The sequence below is a fragment of the Aythya marila genome (genome assembly GCF_965140915.1).
Source record: "Aythya marila genome assembly, chromosome: 5".
Lineage (NCBI taxonomy): Eukaryota > Metazoa > Chordata > Aves > Anseriformes > Anatidae > Aythya > Aythya marila.
In genome coordinates this window covers 33,647,113-33,667,594 of record NC_139046.1, presented here as the reverse complement: position 1 = coordinate 33,667,594, position 20,482 = coordinate 33,647,113, and the positions used below count along the sequence as shown (strand labels likewise).

The following is a 20,482-nucleotide window of genomic DNA, read 5'->3' as shown; positions in this document are numbered from 1 at the left end:
TGGTGTCCATCTATTGCTGTCAACATTGCGTCCTTTGAATCTGGGAGGAGAGTGGTGAAGATTTCCATTCCATTCTAGGAACATTTGCAAACATATGTTTTAAGTTGCGTTAATCAAGGCCATGCAGATTCCTTCACATATGCTTCCTGCACTGTTCCTACTACCTGTAAGATGACTTAAGGGGCAATCAGAAAGCTAATCCTGTTCCGCTGTCACCAAGGCTGCAGTTGCTGCTTGATCCATCCTAAATGAAGCTGAGTGTTCTGATCTGATCCAGCACTTAACAAGTGTTTCCTTTTAACCAGTTGGGTACTGCTGTCAACTTAACATGCACAATGCTGTGAATGTACTTACAAGTTTTGCATAATTGGGCTATAGTGCTCAGCGCTTTGAAGGTTCAAGACTTTAGAGCCAAGAACTGGTTTTCCTTTCTGCTGGTCAGTCTAGGACCTGGGACAAATCCTCAGTGTAGTTTTGCTTACATTATTCTGTTACACTTTTTATTTTCTCATTTGTCATATTGTGCTGTATTTCTAAATGGTTAATTCATGGGCTTGTAAACTTTTAATGTAATCCTTGTTTTTAAAAGCCAGTATATTTAAGTGTGCAGGAAGAAATCAATTTTCCCTTTGAAAAAGAGAGATACCTCCCTTTCCTGAGGGAAAAGAGAGGAATTTAGTTTCCATTGCTTGTCAAATTTGGACGTCCCAGCAAAGTCTCTAGTGGTGAAACTAAGGGGATTTTAAGAGGAATTTAATCTGCCTTTGGACAAATGTATTGTAAGTAAATATTTTAATGATAATGTTGTAAGGGCATGGGATTCTGGTCTAACACCTACTGCTTACAGGATAGGGGCAGAGCTTGGGAATTTTGATGCATGGGATAGGTCAGAGGATGTAACTGTAGAGCACTTAAGGGAAAACAAACACTGACTGGTCTCTGTATTCCTCCCATATACCTTTCCAATACCAGATAATTATATTCTCATGCAGAATCCCTGGAAGTCTTCAAAAGACGCTTAGATGTAGAGCTTAGGGATATGGTTTAGTGGAGGGCTGTTAGCGTTAGGTTGGAGGTTGGACTCGATGACCTTGAGGTCTCTTCCAACCTAGAAATTCTGTGATATAATAGATAGCATGCGGGGGGGGGGGGGGGGGGGGGGGGGAGAGGGGGAGGGGAGAGAGATAAAATTAAATACATTTAAAATTAGAATTTTGCATCTGTATTGTGAAATAAGAGGCCAACAAAACAATGATGTCAGTATGATAGAAAAGGTGCATGTATTTTTTTTTTTTATAAACAACTTGGTGTGTTTTGTTCCACTTATAGCAAATTATCATACTACAAACATAACTTTTCCTGGAACAAAGCATAGTGTGCCTAGTCATGAGCTCTATGTTATCTCAGTATTAAATACATGTATTTACTTTGCTAAAATAATTGTAACAATTTTTTTCTTTTTGTTTTGTATTTACTTTTATCAGAAGAACATCAAATCAAACCTTGTTGTTGTCATATGTCTGGGCAGAGTTTGGACTTGATTACACACTTGAAGTGAAAGCATTTAAGTCTGGGAGTAATTCTGGCCTTCACTGCATGCTTAGAGATGAAAAATATTCAGTGGAGTTCCAGCAACCTCAGCAGCAAGCCCAGGGCAGGCAGTGGGGAGCAAAATATGTTAAGCTTGTAATACTGTGAAGAGCAGAAGTAGGAGAAGGGAGTGGATTCACACAAATACTTAAAATAGTTTTTTCTTCTAGAGACATAAAAATGACATTTCTTGGAAGACAGATTTCTTACAGGACCACGTCAGCTTCCATTGTGTCTATATGAATGTGAAGTTGTGCCATCCTGAGAGCAGAGTCATCCTGATAACTGAAATGTTTCATTTAGTATTTCTCTAAAAGGTAGAGCAGACCTGTGCTATCACATAAGAGTGTATATGGTACTATTTTATTTAAAAGGAACATCTGTTTTGAGATGCACTTTACATTTAGTTCTGTGTTAACTCATACAGAAGAGGTCTTATCGTGACAGCATGGCTGAATCTCTGCAGTTAGCTCAGAAATAGTGAAAAACTCCATTTGAAATAGAGTTAAAACCTCCATTTCTGTCCTTCACATTGTTAATAATTTGGCTATTTGTTACATGTTCTGTTTCAAATCTCAGAAATAGCCAAGTCCATTTTGTGGTTTTAAGTGTCTTTGCAAGTCTTCACTTAAAAATGAGTCCATTATATAGCAAGTGGACAAGTCTTCAGTGTTTTTTGTGGCTGACAGTTAAATTCCTGATGATGGGCTATGATTCATAATGGAAACAAACTTGAAAGAAAGTTTTTACCTGCTGTGTACTGTGGGAGACCTTGGTAGGTTACCTGAGGAGAGCTATGTGGTGTTTTTGTATTTGAAATTAACACATCACATTGAAAGCAGGAGTTTGGGGACCTGTCTCAGGCCATTCCCTGTGCCAAAAAGTGATGTAATTGGCCAAGGGCCAACATCATGGTGTGGGAGCCAGTTTTCATGCTGCTTTCAGATTGGTATAACAAATGCTTAAATGAAAAGTATTGCAGTTCTGATTCTAGCAACTGCTAGAGTAAGATTTCTGTTTAAAGGACAAATGGAAGCATTTTATCTCATCAGTTTGCCAGGTAGCAGTGCTTGTGCTGCTGGGGTTGATTTCTTCTAAGCACATTGTCATAGCCTCTCCTGCAATGCACGCAGCCATTTTTCTTTTGCAACGTTTTTCAGTATTAAAATCTGGGTTCTCGGGCATATTTGCATGAGCTTCTACTGTAGGGGCCTGGTATGAAGTTTTCAGAAGACAGAAGCATTTTTTCCACTGCTGTAACAGCCCAGGGAATGGGGCTTTGAATGCTCAGTATTATTTGTGTACAGTGATTTTCAGTAGGAGCAAAGCACTGAGCACTCCAGTGGCAGCTGATTATGACTCACTGTCCCACACCCCTGATCTCAAATGCCTCAGTTCTCCTTTCCAAGGAAAGTAACCATCTTTACCAGTAGATGTCCCTTGTCTTTTTTTCCCACCACAGATTATAAAAGCAGAAAAACTAATGACTATTCTTTCATGTATCACAAAGTTTGCAGTTTCTGCTAACAGTTACTAAATAAAGGTCCTGAACTGATATGTGGAAAATTAAGAGAATTTTCTTTCTCTTCAGGCAAATCTTTTTTTGACAAAAAATGATAGATAATTCACAAAATCTGAAAGAGAGACTACAGTGCCTTTAGCTTTTAAAACACAAATGTAGAGAAGTAGTATGTGCCTCTATACTTATATACAGAAAACAGGAATAAGTAGATTCCATAGATAGCTGTTTTTTTGTGTTGTTTTTTTTTTTTTCCTCAGTGTAAAAGTAGATGTTAATTATGTGTGAAAAATGGATGTTAATTATAAGTGGCTTAATACAGCAGTAGAACAAACAGACCTAGAGTCTGCATGTGGGGGGGGGGGTTCTTCCAACAAGAGCAAAATAAACTTTAAAAACACTAAAAAAAAAAAAAAAAAATCTGTAACAATTTCCTACACCTGATGAGTAGGATAGATCAGAAGATTTAAGTTTGAATCACAAAATATCTGTCTTCTGGTGGGATTTGTATTTAATAGAGAAGTATTATTGATAATGTATTTCTTTATGCATTCTGCTGATTTATGCACCAGACTTATTAAAAATGTAGGCCAGTTTTAAGTGGCCTTCCCCTCTTCCTGGAAGTGATGACTGTGATGAGATTTGCTTACCTGTCTTCTGGTACTTCAAGTGGATTAGTACAGAGTAGTTTGAACATCTGGTCAAGCATGATATTCTTCAGCGTATTTTTCTGTATGTGCAAAATATTCCTCTCATTAAGTCCCAAAAATGAACCAGGAAGTCAGGCCAAGTCTAGCTGTCAGTTCTCTAAGCCACAGTTCCCAAGGAGAATGAAGTGGTGGTGACGATAACAAGGTCCATCAACCAGCTGGAGGTCACAGTGACAAGGCAAGGTAATGAGAGCAGTCTGGGCCATCCATAAGGGCCAGCCTCAGGCCTCCCTTCAGTGCAGCTCTGGAAGGGCTGGGGCCAGGGCTGAGCTTCAGTGGGGCCCCCAGGTGGGAGCAGGGGGACATCCAGAGGGTTCCTCTGTGTTTTGTGTCACAGATTTGCCTGTGTTCTTTAACAGTCCTCTTTTGAAAATACTACCCGTTGTGTTGTTTCGCTCATTCTGTTCTGTTTCTTTCTGTGCTACTTAATTTTTTCACGCTACATCGCTGATCTCAAATCTTTCTTCCACCTCTGCACTTTACCCAGGTAGTTACTGGTTGGAATTTCTCATCTTTTTCCAAATATTTATAATTCCATTAGCTCACAGAATGGATCACATGGTGCCTTGTCCAAACTGAAAAATGCAGTCCCCTGTAGGAGACTGAATTTCAAAATTCTGTTCATTTGTGTTCACTACACTATAAACCTTGTCCAAAAACAATTTTTATGTCTCATTAGAGCATACAATTGTTTTTTGCTGTTGTTTTTGTTTGTTATTTTTCTTGCCGTTGTCTCACAGTTAAATAAGGGAAGTAATTGTGGGCAATTAAGTCCACAGGAAAAAACATACATGCTTAATGACCTGCAGAATATCTTTTTTTTTTTTTTTTTTTTTTTTTTTGTTACCAATACATAAATACATTGTTTTTTCTTTTGCATCTGACAAAATATTAACTAGTGACACAATGCATGTAGTAATTGTGTAATCAATTTTCTTAGCACCAGGAAGGAGTTAACAAACACCATGGTGCATTAGAGATGTACATGGATTAATACAAAATGTCCTAATAGTGTTAAAAGGGAATAGAGCAGAAGTCAGTTTCTTTAAAACTGCCTTTCATCTTTTATTCTTAGATCTTCTTATGTTAGAATTTGACAGGATAGACAGTAAATAAAATTAGTGCAGACAAGTTGGAGAAAAGTCCTGAAAAAATAACTAATGTAATGCATTTGGTAGAGGTGCAAGTTATGATATTTTTTCATGAATAATCAGCTGAATAAATACAGGATGGAGACAAGCTGGTCTGATAGGAGTTCTTCTGAAAAGGTTCTGGAAACTTATAATAGATTACAAGGTGAACTTGAGTTCAAGGTATTGAGTAAAGGATAAGCACCATACGCAGATGCATGAGGATGATTACAGCTTGAAAGGCAACAGCAGTTCTCTTCTGCCTTCACTACCTTCACTATGGCAGCCTCAGCCAAGTATTGCATAAAGTTGTAGGAACAACATTTCAGAATAAATGGAAAAGGAGAAAACCCAGAGGAGAGCAATGAGAATAATCAGAAGTCAAGAAGACAGCCTTTGTGGAACAATTGATCTGATCAGGGTGGCTTTATACTAGAGAAGATAGAAATCCAAGTATTCAAATAGCCTACAAATATGTGCAAGACTGAAGCAAATGTAAAAGGAATCATTTACTTTCTGTGATGAAGAGGGCAGAATGTAATAAGGTGAGGTGTTAGCAATGCATTTTCAGGTTAGATATTTGGAAAATCTTGTTAATAGGAAAGGTAATGAAACAGTGGAATAAATTGCCAAGGGAGACCGGAAAGTCTCTGCTGTTGGATGTCTCCTAAGAAGAAGCCATACAGACATCTATCAGACATGCTTTGGATTACAAGAATGGCTTAGACATCTTGAATCCACTGCCAGCCTGTGGTTTAGTGATCATGGTAAGCAGTGACTGGTCGCTTTACTTAGTTGGGCCTGCTATTGTATTTCTTGCTCAAGACCATGAAGCTCTACTATTTCATTTCCAATTATCAACTGTAGAGCTAATACCTCCTCTCACATTTGTGAATTGAGACTGTGATATTTAATCCACTGAGAAAAATATTAAACGTTTTTTATAGGTTTATTTGAAAAGCAGTGACTTCGGAAGCTCTGTAGATGAAGTAGAGCAACTGATTAGAAAACATGAGGCTTTCGAGAAGCTACTGGCATCACAGGATGAGAAGGTACAGTAACCAAACATGAATATTCTACTAATCAATGAGCTGGAATAATTGTGTGTTTGTTTTTTGTTTTGTTTTTAAATATGGCAACAGGTTAAATTGATGAACAGGTGTGATATGCCTGATATACTCAAGCCAGAGAAAAAATAGGGAATCTTACTGAAATAAGAGGCAGAGGAGTGGAGAAAAATATTAAACCATCCATGCCCAAATCCTGTCTATATTGTCTTGAAGTAGACAGGAAAACCACTTAGTAAATCAAATACTGGGACGTACCAGAGCAGATATTTTAAGCAGACCATACTGCGTGTTATGGATATCAGAAGTTTCTGCCTTTTTTCACAGAAAAACAGTGGCTTTTAAAGCAAGTAAAATACAATATTTCAAACTGGATGGTTTGACTTATTATTCAAATACATATTTGTTATGTAATATCTGTACCAAATTGTCTACCTTCTTTGCATCTATGGAAAAGATGCTGAATTGTTCACCCATACATAAAAGAATCTGCCTGGCAGTTGGCCAGCAGCTGTAATTCATCCATGCTAAGGCTAAACTCTCAAGCCTGGGGCTGTGCCTGGCTTCCCCAGATGGAATGAGCTCCCAGCCCTGTGCCAACTCCCTTCTAGGCTAATTGTTCATGTTGAGAGCTATCTCCCAACACCTGATTTCCACAAAGTAATAAAACCTAAGCATCCATGAGGGTCAGGCTTGCTCCATCACTCCTTGCACCATTTTATTAATGGGAAGGACTCCTATAGCGACAGTTTTTTTCATCTTTGTAGCCATGATGTGTTACAGAGAGCGATAACAAGGAAGTCGTAGATGTGTCATAGTACCAGGAGAGGTTGGGGGGAAATGCTGGTAAGCCTGTCCCTGACATTCTTGGATCTTTCCAGCAAAAAATACAATCTTTTAGGTATAGAAAGGAGCCTGTTTTGGTTTGTTTGTTTCAAACATAAATGTGACTTCAGATTTGTTGTCTTCTCAGATTATGTCTCTTCAAGAACAGGCAAGCAGGCTAGAAAAGGATGGTGGGCTGGATGGGCTACAGATACAGCACAAACTAAACACCATTCTTGTGAGGAAGCAACAGATCAAGGATCTCTCGCAGAGCCGGAGAGACAAGCTGCAGACTGCTCTTCTTCTAGCACTTTTCTACCAGAACTTGGCAGAGGTAAGAGGGATTTAGACTGGTATGAGGATTGAAGGAAGGGAAACAGCCTACCACTGTTGAATGAAGTGTTTGTTGTTGCCAGAGATTAGATGAATTGATAATCTGCTCTGGTATGGCAACTGATTGTACTGCCATGCTTTCAAGCAAAGGGGTAGGTGAGCTAATAACATTGCTGTTACTATACCATCATCGTGGAATTGTGCCGTTAGATCCACTTTACACATCAGGAGCTTTGCTGAAATAAAGCTCATGGAAAGGTAACTTCCAGCATATGTTTCCTTTGGTAGGAAAGAAAGGGATATCAGAGTAAATACAAAGTGGAAACCAGTATGGCAAGGGCACCAACCTTTACTAGTGGATGCTCACTGAAGGCCTTCGAAACAGTGCTGTAAGTGAGCATGGTTCTTCAGCTCCTGTAGGCTGGTCTGCAGAATATGTTAGTCTCTGTCTCCTGTTCTGGCCTTAGTGCTGTAACCAAGTAGCTCGACTCCTGGCACCACTGTTGGAAAAACATAACAGGTCAGTCTTTTAAAGGGCAGCACAATGTGTATGACTGAAAAATGTGCTAGCATCCAGTGTGCTGGCATAAACAACAGCGGACAGACCCAGAGGGACACTTACAAACACCCCTTCTGCCTCTTTATCTTTTAGAACATCCTCCATGTTTTATACAAAAACTGCTGGTACCTGTCACCTCCCAGCCCACAAAAAAGGCACATGTCCTGACAGTTCAAATTAGGATTGTTACCAAAGGCCTGTAACACATTTGCTGCTGACAACCAAATTAAAAACAAATGAATAAAAAAGTCATCTAAGGAATAAATGGCTGCTAAATTCCATTTGTAGCACAATATATTTGGCACATTATATCTTGCCATTTAGCACAATATATCTCACCATAATAATAAAATACTTAAATACCCTCTTTGGTTACACTAAAGAGCCAGAGTTGCACTCTGCTTTTTAAAATAAACTTCATCAGGAATTATTTACACAGTCAAATATTAACCTGTATTACTTGGTCATACCTTTCCTATCACATGAACCACCAGCTGGTCCACCTTGTGGACTAGCAGAGGGGAGTCGATGAACTGGACAACGCATTGCACAATGCTAATATTTTCAAAAGAGCAATGTACCTCTGATGGGAAGGTCACATAACTGCAAACACCCTTTCTGGTGGAGAAATTGTGGCTGCCCTCCTAGAGATACAATCAACCCTTTGGCTAGGAATACTTCTTCATTGCTTCCCATCTCTCTGTAATTGTCAACAGCGCTTGGGCTGGGGTCCTCCTTCATTCTGTTTTCTTGAATCACACGCTTCTAGCACAGCGTCTGTCTTGTATAGTGAGGAGTATTTCCCTTTTCTCAGCCAATTACTCCACATTAATTCAGCCAAGAGTTCTGTAGGGAGTTTTTGCTCTCAAGCCACTTGTTTAGTCCACCGATCTAAATTCATTGCCTACCACTGTAGAATGTGAATGCCACCAAGGAATTAAAAAAAAAAATGTGGTAATATCTCCCTTCCTCTTTGGTGAGTAGAATGGAATGTTTAACTTGATTGTAGTGATGTTCTGGGTGTGTATGGGTTCATTTATGAGCATAGTCCCCAAAGGAAAGTTAAATTGCAGAGAAGAGTTTTGAATATAGTTGAGAAATCAATGAGGTCATTGCTTATTTTTACTTTTTGGGAGAAGAAGTCCCATAACTCAGATCCCACTCCCCCAGAAATTCTCCCTCCTGCAGTCATCTGAAGTAATTTCTGTTGATCAGACTATTTTTTTTTATTTATTTATTTTTCTGTCAGCAGAAAGTAATGATCGTTGTCATGGTTAAAAGTCTCCTAGTTACTTTCTAGAAGGAATTACACAGGCAGCTCACAGGGTAGGACACACCGTCCTAGAAACTGTCACTCTTGTAGTCCCGCAGAAGTTAGACTTCTAGACTATCCTAGACTGTCCTAGACAATAGGACAGTCAATCCTATACACCTCAGTCTTAACATAGAAGGCAAATGAGCAGATTGCTACTTAGAAATATATGTATTTATGTAAGTTGTTGCAGAGGAAAGATCATAAAGCTGGAAGTCTTGACTTCTAAAGTCATCTCTGAATTTTAAAGTTGACTCTGAAACTTGCTCATTATATTAGTGGCACTTAAATTGCTTTCCCTTTTGCCCTCTGTACAAGAGAATAAATAACATTTACTTATTTGTTTCAGAGGAGTGAGAAAGAATTATAAATGCTTGGAACATGCACAGCTCTGTATATATTTTGAATATTTCTGTTATTAAAAATCAGTGTAATTTACAGTTTGTCCTTTTGAGATTACAGCAACTGATGTTTTGAAAATGTAGATTTCTAAATCGGTAGCGGACACACTTTTTTTTTTTCTGAGTCCCATAGAAATAAGGGTGTTCCCATGTACCTACACTGAGTATTACACTGGTCTCACTGTCCTTGTCTTCAATAAAGTGAAAATGTTTGTCCAGTCAACCATAACGCATTTCATAGAAAGGTATTGGAAAAACAGATCAGCCTTGCTTTACATCTGAATATGGACTTGGAGCCAGGAGAAAGATCTCTCGCTCACTAGAGCCATCCTAAGTAAGCCTGAGAACAAATCAAGTCACCAAGAATGCAAATGTGATTTTTAAAGTTTTGTACAGTCTGCCATTAAGCCCTTATTACAAAAAAAAAGTAGGAGAGAAATCACCCTTTGCTTGGCAGTATACAGGGGATCCACTGGTTTCTCAGTCTAACTGCATGGATGAGCCTCTCCCATTTAACAGAGAAGTCAGTTAAATTGACCTTAAAGTGTTAATGTGTGGCTGGGTAATGGGAGAAGGCCCTAGCTTGTGGGGAGGGTGTCAGAAATGAAAACAGCAGATGACAGTTTGCTGTCCCAGGCAACCTTGACATAAGGAATAGGGCTGCTGTGTGAATCTCTAAATGTACTTCGGAGGGAAATGTTTTCTGGAGAGTGTGCTGCTAGTGAAAGCTATTTCTGTTATTGTTTATAGAATTTCGGCAGCTGAAACAACACTTCAAATCATTAATTAACTGAGAAAATCTTCCAGTTTTCAGTTCTTGCATGTGTGTAGAGCATTTCCACAAGGACAGCCAAGACACTTTGAAACTGATGAAGCTGGCTTCAATTTGCTGTTCTTCTGTAGTCAAAACATTCGGGTACTTCAGTGGTCTGAGGACAGTGGGATCAGTTACAGTGCATGTCAAGTGTTCAGCTATGCGCTTTGATGGATAGAAAATATTTCTGTCAGTGCTAATGCTGAAGTTTAGCTAACTTAAAAAAAAAAAAAAAATGCAGTAAGGTCACTACCCTGTTGTCCATTTTATTCTGCATACATTTAAATCCCCTAAAAAAGAATTCCCTAAGAGAAGCATGTAACCTGTGCATTATTAGTCCTCGTGATCCACCTGATGGTCTGAATCTGATGTTCCTGACTAGAATATTTTGAATTTTATGAAGTATAAAAACAAATAGACTTGTATTTGCTTTCAAACAAACTAACTAGTGCTTCGACACATCAGGAAAGCTTAATTGCTTCACATCTTCCATTTAGGTCTCAGAACATCTCTGAGATCACGGGAATTTTAGCACTGTTTTGTAGGCAAGACACGGAATTTACAAGAATCTTAATCTAGTTTATAGGTAGGTCAATGACAAAGATGGGAGATGAAACTCAGAGCCCTAAATCGAAGGCCCAGTTGTCACAAGCTCATTCTAAATACGTCTACCATGTTAAGATTGCATATCTTCTCAAGGATCCTCTGTGTCTAATCTAGAATATTGACTAATATATTTATGGCTTGTGATAAAATTTGGGGTATGCAAGGAATTTTTTCACTATTATGGTCAGATAAAAATTATTTTCATTCCTACCTGCTTTTATTTCCTGTCAAGTAGAATAGTTCGGGAACTGGAAAGCTATAGTGTCTGTCAGCTCCCAGCTCAATCTTCCTAGCCCAGACATAGGCAGCTGCATTGAATAATGACATATCTTGGGAGGAGGCCCCAGGATGGCATGTAGTTGACATGATAACTCAGGTGTTTCACGCTGCTGCAGGCAGAAAACTGGATCAGTGAGCGCATGCAGAAACTAGAGGATCCTTCCATACAAGACCCCAGCAATCTGCAGGACAAAATGAAGCTTCTGCAGAAACATCAAGTCTTTGAGGCAGAGATTCTAGCGAATGAAGAAATCATCACAGCTGTTAATAAGGTAACTCTCGCACTCTGCTAGTGTTTTTACAGATTACTGCAGGTTATCTAAGATGGAATGAGAAAGAAGAGTAACTTGTTCACCAGCTCTTTATCAATTTTTCTACATGTGAGAAGAACCCAGTTTCTATGCCATGGAAATAGAATGCCATTAATTTACAACAGAGAGGTTTCTTAATTTCTCTCTCTAAGGGACTTAGGGACTTCCATCTTTTCTTATTGTCCAAATAGAAAGATATCACCAACTTCTTCCTTGCCTGGGGTGATTACTCCTATAAAAGGTAAATAGGATTTCATTCCCAGTAGCTGAACATACTCATTGATACTGGAGAAATCACACAGTTGGAGGGCACAATCATCTGTAATAGCTCCCTTTGGCAGGCAAATACTTAAATCTATTGTTCTTGATTCCCTCCAGACATAAGGCATTATTGAGCTTTATAATTTGAGACCTGAGAAATTGCATTAGTAATTGGTTGTGCAGGTTAGGAAAGTGAGAGTCCTTCTAGAAAAGTTATGTAACATGGTAATTGTATCAAAAATTAATAGTAACCATCATTTCTAACCCCTCTCTTGAATGTGAAGAAAGGAGAAGCCCTGGTATCAAAAGGCCACCCAAAATCAGGGGAGATCCGTCACCAAGTCCGCATGCTTCAGGAGTGTTGGGAGAAGTTGAAGAGAGCTGTTGCTGCCCGTGGAAAGATGCTGGAGGATAGCCGGGATTTCCTGGAATTTCTCCAGAAAGTGAACCAGGTGGAAGCCTGGATCAGGGAGAAGGTAAATGAACTCCAGTACTTAACCCAAGCAGTGCACTACAGTCTTGCTATCTTGCAATGAATGTGTGATAGATGTCTCATCTTCCAGGACATTTTCTTCGTGCCTTTTGCATGAGAGAATCATGATGTGCTCTACAGGCAATATGGAGGGAATAATCCAACAGGTTCTAAAAACATTCTGGAATGTTTCTGTGCCAGAGTTGATTGGACAGTATTAGCACATCTTCTCATGTAAAATGTGCACATAAAGAAATTGTGATTGTTGGTGGTGGTCTTGTGTGTCTCTGTCGAAATGGAATTCTAAAAGCACACTAGAATAGAAGGGACTTGAAGCATTTGGCAACTGGCATTGAGTTTCATTGTGTATCAAATCTGAAAGTTTCTTTTTGTAATAGTGAAAGAAGAGCCACTTTATCCACCAAGTTTTCTTTCAGAGGCTGTTTCATAATCAGTAAGAGATTGGAAAAGGAGTTGGGAATAAGTCTCATCATTATTCAAAAATCAAAAGAGTACAACTTCAGAAGTTGTACGTCAATGATTTATAGAGAACATCACAGAACTTAACTGCATCAGCATAAGCACTGGGATGTATTGTGTTTTTGTATTCTTATCCTGAATGTTTGCCTGTCTGCTGCTTCTTTCCCCAGGAAGTCATGATTAACATAGGTGATGTGGGAAATGACTACGAGCACTGCCTGCAGCTCATGAAAAAGCTGAATGAGTTCCGTGGAGCGACATCAGGGGTAAGAAGTGTTTTCCATGCCTGCTTCCACATTCCTTGTAAGGCTTGAAGCAGCAGTTAACTTTTCAACCCAGCAACATATCCAGGTAGTAAATACAGTTCCAGTACCCTAAGGAGATGAAAGATCGGGGAGGTAGGTAGCATTACCACTTTATAAGCTATTGAAATGGATACTGGTTTCCATCATTGTGCCTTCTGCTTTGATGTTGTCTAAACAGAGCCATCAGGTGCTTGTGATGCAACCTAAAATTTTGGATTGCATTATGTTGCTGAACAGCTGTCTGTGCGAGTCTGAATTAAGTTTTGAGCAAATTTCCAGTTTGCTTCATGTGGTATGCAATTCATAGTGAGTTCCACCCAAAGGTGGATTTAAAATGGTTGTTTCAGCAATGTTTGAATCTGAAGTCTGATACAAGCCTTCTGTGAACAAGCCCTTAAAAGCAATTTGACCACTTTTTTCCATTTCCCTCCTTTATTTCTCCATTCCCCTCCTTGCTTCCTCCTCTGAGGAAGGTCTGGAAGGAGACCTGTTAGGACTTCATGACTGAGGTTTACTCTATTGTTCTCTCTTAATCTTCTCTTTATCCTGTTTGCCTGTTATCCTAGTTGCCAGTTACTGTAACGGCAGCTCCCATCTTCTCTGTCACCTTCTGCTATTAGGCAACAGAAAATCCTCTTCTACACAAAAGAAAAGCATAGATATGCCTGGCATCTGGGAGAAAACCTTGAGCTTCCCCTTCCAGAGCCTGGCAGGATTTCCTGTGGCAGTGTATTAGTACTGGATCTGGGCGGAAAGCCAAAATACTCAAAATTCAGTACTACAGAATCAGGGAAGTGAAGGGCCTTCATTGGCCCTTCAGTCCTCATCAGCTGAACCGTGAGTTAGGGGAGGGAGCAAGAGTTGTGCTACAGGTTGTATGAGTCAAAAAGAAGGATGGTGAAAGAGACAGAAACAGCATGGTACCCTAGTCAGCATAAGACTGAAGAAATAAATCTTTCCTTTGACTAAGGCAGAGCTTCTGCCAGCTTGTAGCCACTGCTCCTGTACTACTTTAAACATGGTTCTTAACAGAAAAAGCTGAGACTGATATTGTCATAGCTGGTGCTTGATTATACCATGCTTTATAGGGTGACATGAAGAGAAGCAGGCTGGTCCTGGCACAGTGTGTACATCCATCCAGTCTAGGTTCCCCAACTAGACAAATGTGAGGGTAGGATGGTGATCAACTATCCCATGCTGATGGCTGCCAAATTTTCTACTCATGTTCTGAATACTATGCTGCTAGCTCCCAGAAGAGGAGACTGCAAGGGTTCTGAAAAAGTAATATGTCTGTCTTCTGGTTTCTATTGTTTACTTTGTGGCTGTGTATAATACTGAAATACATGTGGAAATGTGCATGTTGGTATGGATATAGCATAAATAAAATACAAATGGAGTAAATACTTCAATAAAAATTTGCTGGTATGTGGCAGCTGTGCTTCTACTACACCAGTGATTAATGTCTCCCCACTAAGCCTGTGATTTACTAGTCTTACAAAAATAAAGAATGTTTTTGAATCCTGGAGCAGTGTTCAGTGTTGACCATCCATCATGCACCAGAAGAATTATCGACTACAGTTCAGAGTATTTGTGCAAATATTATCCTTTCTATGGTGCATATGCTACACTGGAAGCAAGTTGCCTGAAAGGTTAAGCATACCTTTTAAAATACAGTGGTGTTGCTTTAGAAGAAAAAGCAGTGACACACCTTACAACCTGATTTATGGGTTGTCTAGGTTTCTCAGGGCTGTATAGTTTTTAAGGAACTTCTGAACAGAAGCCTATCTAGGGAAAAAAAAAGTGAGGAACTAAAAGCCACTTACCTTTTAGACAGAAGAACAATCTGCCAGATATCAGCTGTTTCACGGCAGCCACCTATGTAACTAACAGCTGTAGCTGTGTTTCCTCAACAGATGAGCCCCTGCTAGAATGCCTGTCTTAGAAATGAAGCTCTGAGAGTTCTTATCTAGACCTAGATCATTGCTGATTCTATGTATTGTCATTACACAGTGTATCATTATTAGTGTTCTTCCTTGCTGGCACTGCCTACTCACTTGGGACTGATAACAACAGCACGATATAAGAGCTATCTGAAATTTCTGGTAACAAGGCATACATCTTGCTTGTTGCTGTTATTGTTGTTTTGCATGTGTCAGACTCATTCACAAGCGTTTTGAACACATACCTTGGTTCCTTTTCTTGCTTTGAAGGAGACAACAGTAGATGATGCTCACATCAAGGATATCAATGCCCTGGCCATGAAACTGGAGAGACAAAACAAGGAAGAGACAAGGACAATATATCAGCGCCGGAAACAGCTCAATGAAAAGTGAGTATGCCTTTAAATGTTCAGTGTAAAGCAATAACAGAAAGAGAAGATAAGGTATATTAGGCAGGCTGGAATTTCTATATGCAATTTCTTTAGTGTCGTGACTACCAAACTTCAGGCACTGAAGCTGCCTTTCAGAACTCTAGGAGCAGTTAGCCAGAAGGATTTCTGATCCAGCAGAGCCAAAGTCATGTGTCTAGCCTTGGAGACAGACATACTATTTCAGACTATGTATTTCAGACACACTTTACAGACTATGTCCATGAAAACTAACTTCCCTGTGCACTGGTGAAGAAGCGTATTGCTTCTTGAGCAACCTGACCTAGTGGAAGGTGTCCCTGCCCATGGCAAGAGGGTTGGAATTGGATGATAACTTTAAGGTCCCTTCCAATCCAAACCATTCTATGATTCTGCTACTTCACAGTCCACTAGCTAAGAACCAAAAGTGTGAAGGTAGGGCTTGTAAGGTTATTGAGAGTTTAAGGAAACTGCATCAGGACTTTTTAGCTTTTAACCTGTATCCCATCCTGAAAACTTGGAACAAATACAACCAGATAGTTTTGTCAGACTAGTGCTTTACCTCTATGCTGTGTCCCTTGTTGTGAGAAACTGGGGGTCAGTACACACTGTAGCTCAGAAATCTAGTCTTTTACTTAGTTCTGAGCTTCACAAAACTCAGTTGTGCAAATTCTCACCTGTGAAATACACCCCTAAAATATTCTTTCCAATAAAAGGTGGAACAGTTTCCGTGGTAACCTGAGTGCATACAGGAAGAAGTTAGAGGGAGCTCTAGAGATTCATGCCTTAATCAGAGAAATCGATGATATCACAGAGAGAATTACTGAGAAGGTGAGTTCTCAGATTTACATTAATTGATATGGGAAAATGGAGGTAAAAATGCCTATTCTGGATTGTAATTTTGAGATTAATAGAAGAAAAAGGCTATATGATGATTTCTACTAATGATTTCATGGATGTAACTGAAGCTGTTTATTGAACTGTAAGTCAGTAGCCAAATATGTAATACAACTCCTTCAAGTTACAAGACCGTTGGTTTGAAATTTTTATAACAATTTCTACAAATATACTTCTTCATTGTCAAGAATTCCATTTCTGCTAGGGTTCTGAGAATATTTTTTTTTTTCCATATTTCATGAAATGCACAGTTATGCAAATTTGTACTCCACAACTTAAATATTGGGCTATTTTCATCTATGAGAAAAGAAGAGAAAATAAAGATTAAGAAACACGGGGAAGCACTACTGCCTTTGTTTTACATGTGAGTGCTCAGTGGCAGGATTGAGAGTATTCAAAGTTCTTTTTCCATCTCTTTAAAGAGCACAGACATACAGTGCTATGTTAATACTTAAAAAGACAATAAGAACATTCAGATAACAATAAAAAGAAGGGAAGAAAGAAACAATTTGAAATAATTAAGATATGACCCTTTTGCTTTGTATCATCTTTACCATTTACACATCCCCCTGTCCCTCCAGAGTGTACTGATACAAGCACTGGATTATGGGAAAGATGTAGAAAGTGTGGAAAATCTTATTCGAAGACATGAAGAGATGGAGAGGGAAATCAACGTTATTAAGTCCAAAATGGAGGTAAGAAGTGGAAAAGTACAGAGGATACTACAAAAAAAAAGTTCCCTTTTGCTTTTTGGGAATAGAGTGCAAACATCAATGTGATTGTTCAGATCTATGAGTATGAGCAAACAGTACATATGGCAGAGCACACAGATTTATTCTCAGTGTAAAATATTGTGCCAATTAATTGTACTTTACGCTGTATGAGATGCCATTCTTCATGATCGACCAAATCTAAGAAGAGAAGTCCCTTGTTAACATATTAGTTGATTCGCCGACTCTCCTCTACAAGCCAGATTGGATCGTCTTTTGGAAAGCATGGAATCCAAATTTAGCTCTCCATCTTTCTCCCAGTTTCTGGACTGACTTGAACCAAAATCCTGACTCTGGTTTTGTTTAAAACTAAAATGCAAAACTACAGTGCACATAGTTTTCTGATATAGCTGTCAAACCCAAGAATCTTAGGCTATAATTCCCTCTGTAATCTATAATCAGCTCTTGCCTTTGAAAAATGCCCACTTTGCATGGTTTAGGACTCATCTGAGTATTAAATATGGGTCTGAGTTCCTATATAATTATATATTTTTTTTAAAAAAGAATGTTTTCAGCTGAACTGCAATAGCAGAAATAATATACAACACCTCACCGTTTTCACTGTTGACCAGAGTAGTAAGGCTTTTCATAAGGAACATATTTTTGTGAAATTTCTCTAAATCTTTTCTTCACTATAGTATGCAAATGGTGACGATATGTGTGATACCTTCACACATTGTGACTTTCTTAGCTAATTCTCATATGAAATGTGGGTGATTGCCAGTGAGCATTCCACAGATAGCATCAGTAAAGCTGTAGGGGGGAGTTCTGCATGGAAACACAGAAAGATGAGGAAGTTTTTTAATGCTGCCAGAAATACCATTTACAAAGTATATCTGTGCTTTTCCTGTGGATTAAAAACAGCCTGGCATATTCTCCTTTCTGCCTAATTAAAATTCTATAGCACTATCAAATTGATGAAAATGAAGAAGAAAGATAACTTTAAACCTATTTCGGTGAGTGTTCTTTACTGTTTATCAGGCTGTGTTAATGAAAGCAGCATCAACCAGAAGTCCACATAGAAAGTGGTGTTTTGATGCAGCTGTTAGCTGAAATAGATACAAGAGATTTTTGAGTCCTTTGCTGAAAGGCAAATCTGGTTGCTTCTTTGTGCTCTATCTCCGTGGCTCCAGTTACCTATCTTAGTTAGATTAGGCTACCAGAGGTTATGATTAGCATTTCATTTTCCTCTGTGTTTATCACCATTCTGCAAAACTGCTTTCTTAATTGTAAAGTAGCATTTGTGGGTGTTTTGCAACATACAGTTATCTTTCCTTACTTGGATGATTGCTTGGAATTGTGTATGTTTTTTTTCTGCATATAAGAAATCTCTTTGTATATTTTGCTATTGTAATCTAAGTACCCACTTTTGAAAACTGGGATTTTAAAATGAACTACTTGTCCTGAAAGGCAATCTCAGGAACAAACATAAGCTTTTTGGCATAAATTCACCCCACTATAAATCTCCTCCCAGCCATTGGAATTGGAATCTTTCCGCCTTTCCACAAGGAATCCATCCATAAATGACAAACTGACTATGAAGCAACAGGAGATGAAAAACAACTGGCTACGACTCCAGGGACAGGCCAAACAAAGGTAAAGACTTCTAGTGGTCTGAATATCTCTTAGCAGGAGCAAAACTATTCCCTGGGGTCACAATTCTACTTTCCAGGGACTTTTCCAAAAGTTTTTGAGGGTCCATTACAAAGCATATACAGGCAGCTAAGACACCTGCATTGGAACAAGGATGACTTTGTACAGCAGAAGTTCCACAGATGTGACTTTGGGAAAGCTGGTCCAATGAGTTCCTAGCTTATTCCACTAAAATAACGCTACTAAAATGACTCCTATCTATCAGATTAAATCTGTCTTGAAGCCTTTTTGGAAGACTTATTTTTGGATGATTCTAGAAGGTATTTTCTTGAATCTCTCCAAAACAAGAAAGGCTTAGGCCTGAGTTGGAATTGTTTCTGGAAACAACAGCTATGAATGTTTTCACTTTTCTCTTCCTAATGAACTGAGGTAGAAAATAAGGTGAGTTTATTGTCTCTAAGGCAGCAGTCATCACCTGTGGTTTTGGTTTAGCGTGAAGAAAGTTAGGAGCTGCAAGGAAAAGCTAGAAGTCTTGAATTCACTTGAGTTGCTTTCTCATAGGATACCTTGCTCTGCAAATGGGGAGGGGACAGGAACTAGACAACTCTGTGTTGGCTAAAGCACATTCCATTGCAGGAAGGAAAAGCTGGCGGCCTCGTATCAATTGCAGAAGTTTAACTTCGAGATGAAGGAAATGCTAGATTGGATCCAAAACATCAGAGGTTTAATGGAAGCAGGAGGACTTCCTAAAAGTCTAAATGAAGTTGAAAGCATGATTGAGGAGCATCAGCAGAGAAAGGCAAGTATCATTCTTGCTTTCAATTGAATATACTGGGAATTCTTCCTTACAGAAATTAAATGCTGCAGACAGCAAGATTGTACTGCATGTGTCTGTCAATATTATGGTAAGACAGTTTTCAGTAACAGGTTAGTGACAGAAGTCACCTAAGAACTCACAGAACTCTATCCCGTGAGCTATTTAACAGTTGATAGGTCTGTAAAAAGTACCAAAATTTCCTCTCACCTCTTCTGCTGTCCAAACCTGTAGGTTAAAAGCTGATTCAGTCTCAGTGCTGATCTCTTTACTCAGGTTACTTAAAAGTTAATTGCAATCTAGCTTTGAGCTAGATTTTGTGATGCAAACTCCATTTGCCTCAGAGGAAAATAAAACCAGCATTGACTCACATGGGGCAGTAAATTACCATTGGATGGTACTACGTTTTCAGTTATGAAACATTTCATGTCCCAGTACAAATTACCACACAATCATTTGCAGACTGATTTGGCTAAAATTTTTGGTGGATTTTCTAAAAGGAGTGCTATTGTTAATTAACCTTAGAAAAAATGTTACTTCACTTTTTCACAAGCATCATTGCTACCTTCCAGCTTTTGTGTTATATTTTCTTTGCAGTTATGTTACCTTTTCTAAAAGGCATGTTCCCAGAATCATGTCTAATATTAATGATGAAAATCCAGTGCTTTGTGGGTCCCATCACTAGCATAATTAGTTTGTAGAATCTATTTCATTTTTCAAACCTGAATTTAGTATCAAATACCTGATGCACCCTCCTCTTTCAGTCTTCTTTTTATTAACAATTATTTCTCATGTCACAGACTCAGCAATTTTAGAAACAATAGAAAACACTTGAGGAAAAAAAAAAACAAAGCACTGATGAAATGTATTCTAAATTTAGGTAGTAGCAAGATCTAGGTCTTTAATATCTGTTAGTAAAGGAATCCCTTTTTTCTAAAGAGAGAGTCACACAGTAAAAGGCAGAATCCAGGGAATGTATTCTTTTGCACAGGGTTGACTAAACTAAAATTATAGGCATGACAAGAAAAATGGATTTATTTCTTATTCAGGTTAGTGGCTCAAACTATAGTCCTTAGGGGAGACTGCA

General features: G+C 38.8%; 1 protein-coding gene across 1 annotated transcript in view; it reads left to right on the top strand.

Annotated features, from left to right (window-relative positions):
• SPTBN5 (spectrin beta, non-erythrocytic 5) overlaps window positions 1–20,482 on the top strand; it is a gene marked incomplete at its 5' end in the record, with an annotated part of 96,360 nt that overhangs the window by 50,080 nt on the left and 25,798 nt on the right. The window contains 10 exons of the mRNA XM_082761957.1: window positions 5,897–6,001; window positions 6,990–7,175; window positions 11,262–11,417; window positions 12,002–12,193; window positions 12,840–12,935; window positions 15,185–15,303; window positions 16,038–16,152; window positions 16,800–16,913; window positions 18,463–18,584; window positions 19,218–19,380. Coding sequence (XP_082618083.1) covers window positions 5,897–6,001; window positions 6,990–7,175; window positions 11,262–11,417; window positions 12,002–12,193; window positions 12,840–12,935; window positions 15,185–15,303; window positions 16,038–16,152; window positions 16,800–16,913; window positions 18,463–18,584; window positions 19,218–19,380 — 1,368 coding nt within the window. The remainder of the gene's footprint in view (window positions 1–5,896; window positions 6,002–6,989; window positions 7,176–11,261; window positions 11,418–12,001; window positions 12,194–12,839; window positions 12,936–15,184; window positions 15,304–16,037; window positions 16,153–16,799; window positions 16,914–18,462; window positions 18,585–19,217; window positions 19,381–20,482) is intronic.